The following is a 7336-nucleotide window of genomic DNA, read 5'->3' as shown; positions in this document are numbered from 1 at the left end:
TATATGAACTGTAACTCAGTAAAATCCTTGAAATTGTTGCATGTTGCGTTTATATTTTTGTTCAGTATATACAGTTTCACTGTTTTTTAAAGGCGATTTCTAATCTTTTGAATTAACGGTTCACCCCGAAGATTTTTATACCTATTCAACATTTGGAACCACTATAACCAGCATGTTGTTGAAATGTGTATGTTAAAAAATAAGTTTAGGATTAGGTTTCAAAGCAGATTTTAAGAAGAAAGAAATTGTAGAAATAGGTGGGGGGGGTTATGACTTTGTGGCTGTGGTAACTAGTGTCAACTGTTCCACGAAAAGAGTGGCGCGACCCGTCGGTATAAGAGGACCGGTCAGAGCACTTATATGAATAACACTGCATAATAGTGGCATCTGCCGGCCGGTTGAGCTAGCCAGCTACATACACGCATAAACTGAACCAAGCGCTTGAAGAAAACCAAGAGACCTTTATTTTGAAAAGATGTCCAACATCGACCCGGAAGAAGAGATGTTTTTGAAATTCATGTTATGAGAACACGAATCCTGCAAACTGCTGCAAGCACTAATGTCAACGTTGGCCAAGACAATGTCTAGTAAGTACAATATAGCTGGCTTTTACTGTTGACAACATTGGCTTTATTGTCGAGGCTAGCGATGTCGAGAGCTCCAGCTCAAATGGGCCATTTGCTCTATTGTTGACAGCTGAAAATAGCCAAGGAACGTTATTTCTTTTCAATGCATGTAAAGTTGTAGCAGTTGAATTCGATGCACACCTGTGCAGTCTTCACTTATATTTTTGACCTTTTAGCAGATGGTCTTATCCAGAGCGACTACAGGAGCAATTGGGGTTAAGTGCCTTGCTCAAGTGCAAGGACAATTTTTTTTTTTTTACCTAGTCCGCTCGGGGATTCGAACTAGCGAACTTTTGGTTACTGGCCCAATGGGCTTAACCTTTCGGCTACCTGCCCCCCTTCATAGGCTTTACAGTAAAATACTCCCACCCTGACCCCCTGTTGATCATTGTAGTGTCTGGTCATTGACCTTGAGCAGAACTGAGCAGGAATGATGTAATAGGCATAGCCAGCATTTTGATCTGCATATCGTGGCAGAGTTTTAGACACTGGTGTCTGAATGATGACTATTCTGTTTCTGCCCCAAGAGTTCCGTCTGGCAGTGGTCCAGCTACACGTGACCAAGGTCAAAGCTGACAACCTCTCTAGAGCCCGGGGGCTGATCAGCGAAGCAGCTGGACATGGGGCCAAAGTGGTGGTCTTACCTGTGAGTACACCACCCCCTTTACTCTTCTGAAATGTTTAGTGATGACGATGGGCCTGGTTCCTCTCTAGATCTGAAATGTTTAGTGATGACGATGGGCCTGGTTCCTCTCTAGATCTGAAATGTTTAGTGATGACGATGGGCCTGGTTCCTCTCTAGATCTGGCTCTTTATGGTCTAGGCTGCGACTGTAAAGCCCTTTGTGACAACTGCTGATGTGAAATATGATTTGATTTCCATCAGCGGAACAATTGATCTCTTTTTCCAGGAATTAATATTGACTTGTTTTATTGTTGACTGACTTCTCTTTGTGATCATTAGAAAGGTTACTGTGCCAGTTTCCATGGTTACTGTGCCAGTTGTTTCCCATAATACCATCCAAACATGATTATATTTACATGTATGTTGTACATGTTTCCATGTACAGGAGTGCTTCAACTCCCCCTATGGGACTGGCTTCTTCCCTGAGTATGCAGAGAAGATCCCTGGAGAATCCAGCCGGATTCTGTCAGAGGCAGCCAAGGAGAGCCAGGTGTATCTGGTGGGAGGTGAGCGGAACTCTGGACAACTATTGGGACTGTCCCCATAGCTGGACAACTGTTGGGACTGTCCCCATAGCTGGACAACTGTTGGGACTGTCCCCATAGCTGGACAACTGTTGGGACTGTCCCCATAGCTGGACAACTATTGGGACTGTCCCCATAGCTGGACAACTGTTGGGACTGTCCCCATAGCTGGACAACTGTTGGGACTGTCCCCATAGCTGGACAACTGTTGGGACTGTCCCCATAGCTGGACAACTGTTGGGACTGTCCCCATAGCTGGACAACTATTGGGACTTTCCCCATAGCTGGACAACTGTTGGGACTGTCCCCATAGCTGGACAACTATTGGGACTGTCCCCATAGCTGGACAACTATTGGGACTTTCCCCATAGCTGGACAACTGTTGGGACTGTCCCCATAGCTGGACAACTATTGGGACTGTCCCCATAGCTGGACAACTGTTGGGACTGTCCCCATAGCTCTTTAGTCGGCTCTGATTAGATGACGTGTTCATGTGCTTGAGATGTGTTTAATATATGAGCTGTGTGTTAATATGAGAGGTGTGTTATTATGAGAGGTGTGTTATTATGAGAGGTGTGTTAATATGAGAGGTGTGTTAATATGAGAGGTGTGTTAATATGAGAGGTGTGTTAATATGAGAGGTGTGTTAATATGAGAGGTGTGTTAATATGAGCTGTGTGTTAATATGAGAGGTGTGTTAATATGAGAGGTGTGTTAATATGAGAGGTGTGTTAATATGAGAGGTGTGTTAATATGAGAGGTGTGTTAATATGAGAGGTGTGTTAAACAGTGGGCTGTGATGTGTTAATGAGAGGTGTGTTAATATGAGAGGTGTGTTAATATGAGAGGTGTGTTAATATGAGCTGTATGTTCATATGAGAGGTGTGTTCATATGAGAGGTGTGTTAATATGAGCTGTATGTTCATATGAGAGGTGTGTTCATATGAGAGGTGTGTTAATATGAGAGGTGTGTTAATATGAGAGGTGTGTTAATATGAGAGGTGTGTTAATATGAGAGGTGTGTTAATATGAGCTGTGTGTTAATATGAGCTGTGTGTTAATATGAGAGGTGTGTTAATATGAGAGGTGTGTTAATATGAGAGGTGTGTTAATATGAGAGGTGTGTTAATATGAGAGGTGTGTTAATATGAGAGGTGTGTTAAACAGTGGGCTGTGATGTGTTGGTGTATTCAGGCTCCATCCCTGAGGAGGATGATGGAGGGAAGCTGTATAACACGTGTCCAGTGTTTGGACCTGACGGCAGCCTGGTGCTCAAACACAGGAAGGTGGGAACAGGAACAGGAGCAAGGGACACATGCATTACACATACATACAGTATGACTCCAACTTTATGAGGGGAGAAATGCTTTGACAGGACACTGGCTGTATTTGAGTACATTCTCTGTCTTTATGTTTACCATGATTCCTCTTGAAGATCCACCTATTTGACATCGACGTTCCAGGGAAGATCCGTTTCCAGGAGTCGGAGACACTGAGCCCAGGGAGCAACCTGTCAGTGTTCGACACACGTGAGTCTCTGAGTCTGCTTCCCAAATGGCACCCTATTCCCTATATAGTGCACTACTTTAGACCAGAGAATGGCACCCTATTCCCTATATAGTGCACTACTTTAGACCAGAGAATGGCACCCTATTCCCTATATAGTGCACTACTTTAGACCAGAGAATGGCACCCTATTCCCTATGTAGTGCACTACTTTAGACCAGAGAATGGCACCCTATTCCCTATATAGTGCACTACTTTAGACCAGAGAATGGCACCCTATTCCCTATATAGTGCACTACTTTAGACCAGAGAATGGCACCCTATTCCCTACGTTAGGTGGTTGGTAGCTGCTGTACTTAATTACGGCTACTGATTGCAGTCTGCCAGTTTGGCTTTATACATAGCTTGGGCTTTGTCGAGTAAGGCTTAAACTATGTATTTAGATTGTAGTTAGGTACTATAGGTAGGCATCGTGGGCTGTATATTATTAAGTAGTATAGGTAGGCATCGTGGGCTGTTGTGGGTAGCTGTTGTGTAGTTATTGTAGGTTACTTTTGTATTCGGCGGTGCCGGGTGTAGCACGAAGCTAGCTAGCTAACTCACCTCCTGGATTAGCTAGCGAGTAGCTATTAGCAACGGTAGCAACTAAAAACAATATCCTTTTAGCCAGCTACATTCGTTCGCAGCGACGCCGTTTTTCAAACAAAGTCAACACAGCAGCCATTGCTAGCTAGCCAACACTACCAGCTGGCTGTACTGTAGTAGCTAAATACAATATCTTTGTGCTAGCTACCCAACGTTTAATCATTGCTGCGTTATGAAAGGTAAGCTTGGCTTCTTATATGGTGTTGAGTTAAGCTTAAACCATGTATTTAGATTGTAGGTAGGTATTGTAGTTTGGTATTATAGGTAGCTTACTCAGGTAGTTATTGAAGGTTATTGTAGGTAATTATTGTAGGTAAGTATTGTATTCGGCGAAGCACGAGGCTAGCTAACCCACTACCTGGACCAACAAAGCTAGCTAGCTAGCGGGTAGCTACTGGTAACTTTTAGCAACTGTGGTTAGTTGTTTCCAATGTTATTTCATGCTTAAGAGTACCTGTGATTGAGCCAGCTAGCTGCTACCATTCAGCTGTTTTTCTAACCTCATTATCCGAGGCATTAACGTTAGGTGGTTGGTAGCTGCTGTACTTAATTACAGCTACTGATAACAGTCTGCTGTAGTTTACAACAATTCTAATTTCTAAAGTGGAAGTTGGGAGAGTTTTATTCGGGTGGTTCAGTGAAACAATTATAGTTTCTGAGGTGGAAGTTGGGAGAGTTATATTATTATTTTTTTGGTGAGGGAGGCCTGCTCTCTCCTTTCCCAGATGTTTAGTTCATTTCATTCCGATCTCCTCTGCATTATTGTAGCCATCTGCTGCAGCCTGTCAACTATGCCTCTGCCTATCCCTGTTCTCTCCTCTCCGCACAGGCTACACAAACGCCTCACACCGCGTGGCTGCTGCCTCTCTAACCTGGTGGTCCCTGCACGCACCACACACCTGGAGTTCCAGGTCTCAGGCAGCCTCTGGAACTGCCGTTCTGCTGCCAACAAGGCTGACTTCATCCCAGCCTATGCTACCCTCCAGTCCCTCGACTTCCTGGCGCTGACGGAAACATGGATTACCACTGAAAACACTGCTACTCCTACTGCTCTCTCCTCGTCTGACCATGTGTTCTCGCATACCCCGAGAGCATCTGGTCAGAGGGGTGGTGGCACAGGAATCCTCATCTCTCCCAAGTGGTCATTCTCGATTTTTCCCCTAACCCATCTGTCTATCTCCTCATTTGAATTCCACGCTGTCACAGTCACTAGCCCATTTAAGCTTAATATCCTTGTCATCTATCGCCCTCCAGGTTCCCTTGGAGAGTTCATCAATGAGCTTGACGCCTTGATAAGTTCCTTTCCTGAGGATGGCTCACCCTTCACAGTTTTGGGGGATTTCAACCTCCCTACGTCTACATTTGACTCATTTCTCTCTGCCTCCTTCTTTCCACTCCTCTCCTCTTTCGACCTCACCCTCTCACCATCCCCCCCCACTCACAAGGCAGGCAATACGCTTGACTTCATCTTTACTAGATGTTGCTCTTCTACTAATCTCACTGCAACTCCCCTCCATGTCTCCGACCACTACTTTGTATCCTTTTCTCTCTCGCTCTCCTCCAACATTACTCACTCTGCCCCTACACAGATGGTAACGCGCCGCCGCAACCTTCGCTCTCTCTCTCCCACTACTCTCTCCTCTTCCATCCTATCATCTCTTCCCTCTGCTCAATCCTTCTCCCTCCAATCTCCTGATTCTGCCTCCTCAACCCTCCTCTCCTCCCTTTCTGCATCCTTTGACTCTCTGTGTCCCCTATCCTCCCGGCCGGCTCGGTCCTCCCCTCCAGCTCCGTGGCTTGATGACTCATTGCGAGCTCACAGAACAGAGCTCCGGGCAGCGGAGCGGAAATGGAAGAAAACTAAACTCCCTGCCGACCTGGCATCTTTTCACTCCCTCCTCTCTACATTTTCTTCATCTGTTTCTGCTGCTAAGGCCACTTTCTACCACTCTAAATTCCAAGCATCTGCCTCTAACCCTAGGAAGCTCTTTGCCACATTCTCCTCCCTGCTGAATCCCCCCCCCCCCCCTCCCTCTCTGTGGATGACTTTGTCAACCACTTTGTCAACCTATGCTTTGACTTCTTTCTCCCCTCTCTCTCCAGATAAAATCTTGCGACTAGTGACTGCAGGCCGCCCAACAACCTGCCCGCTTGACCCCATCCCCTCCTCTCTTCTCCAGACCATCTCCGGTGACCTTCTCCCCTACCTCACCTCGCTGATCAACTCATCCTTGACCGCTGGCCATGTCCCTTCCGTCTTCAAGAGAGCGAGAGTTGCACCCCTTCTCAAAAAACCAACACTCGATCCCACTGATGTCAACAACTACAGACCAGTATCCCTTCTTTCTTTTCTTTCCAAAACTATTGAGCGTGCCGTCTTTAGCCAACTCTCTTGCTATCTCTCTCAGAATAACCTTCTTGATCCAAACCAGTCAGGTTTCAGGACTGGTCATTCAACTGAGACTGCTCTTCTCTGTGTCACGGAGGCTCTCCGCACTGCTAAAGCTAACTCTCTCTCCTCTGCTCTTGTCCTTCTAGACCTGTCTGCTGCCTTTGATACAGTGAACCATCAGATCCTCCTCTCCACCCTCTCCGAGCTGGGCATCTCCGGCGCGGCTCACTCCTGGATTGCGTCCTACCTGACCGGTCGCTCCTACCAAGTGGCGTGGCGAGAAGCTGTCTCCGCACCACGTGCTCTCACCACTGGTGTCCCCCAGGGCTCAGTTCTAGGCCCTCTCCTTTTCTCCCTATACACCAAGTCACTTGGCTCTGTCATATCCTCACATGGCCTCTCCTATCATTGCTACGCTGACGATACACAACTAATCTTCTCCTTTCCCCCTTCTGATAACCAGGTGGCGAATCGCATCTCTGCATGTCTGGCCGACATATCAGTATGGATGACGGATCACCACCTCAAGCTGAACCCTGGCAAGACGGAGCTGCTCTTCCTCCCGGGGAAGGACTGCCCGTTCCATGATCTCGCCATCACGGTTGACAACTCCGTTGTGTCCTCCTCCCAGAGTGCGAAGAGCCTTGGCGTGACCCTGGACAACACCCTGTCGTTCTCCGCTAACATCAAGGCGGTGACCCGATCCTGCAGGTTCATGCTCTACAACATTCGGAGAGTACGACCCTGCCTTACACAGGAAGCGGCACAGGTCCTAATCCAGGCACTTGTCATCTCCCGTCTGGATTACTGCAACTCGCTGTTGGCTGGCCTCCCTGCCTGTGCCATTAAACCCCTACAACTCATCCAGAATGCCGCAGCCCGTCTGGTGTTCAACCTTCCCAAGTTCTCTCACGTCACCCCCCTCCTCCGCACACTCCACTGGCTTCCAGTTGAAGCTC

At 47.0% G+C, this 7336-nt stretch overlaps 1 protein-coding gene across 1 annotated transcript in view; it reads left to right on the top strand.

The window, feature by feature from the left end:
* The first annotated feature begins 477 nt into the window (after nucleotides 1-477).
* nit2 (nitrilase family, member 2) overlaps nucleotides 478-7336 on the top strand; it is a 38191-nt gene continuing 31332 nt past the window's right edge. The window contains exons 1-5 of the mRNA XM_084171228.1: nucleotides 478-587; nucleotides 1154-1272; nucleotides 1696-1816; nucleotides 3029-3120; nucleotides 3270-3363. Of these exons, the coding sequence (XP_084027354.1) occupies nucleotides 560-587; nucleotides 1154-1272; nucleotides 1696-1816; nucleotides 3029-3120; nucleotides 3270-3363 (454 nt within the window). The 5' untranslated portion in view covers nucleotides 478-559. The remainder of the gene's footprint in view (nucleotides 588-1153; nucleotides 1273-1695; nucleotides 1817-3028; nucleotides 3121-3269; nucleotides 3364-7336) is intronic.

This window comes from Coregonus lavaretus (assembly GCF_964263955.1).
Source record: "Coregonus lavaretus genome assembly, chromosome: 11".
In the NCBI taxonomy this organism is placed as follows: Eukaryota; Metazoa; Chordata; class Actinopteri; order Salmoniformes; family Salmonidae; genus Coregonus; species Coregonus lavaretus.
The sequence above is the reverse complement of the archived record's forward strand: the minus strand, read 5'-3'. Positions and strand labels throughout refer to the sequence as shown.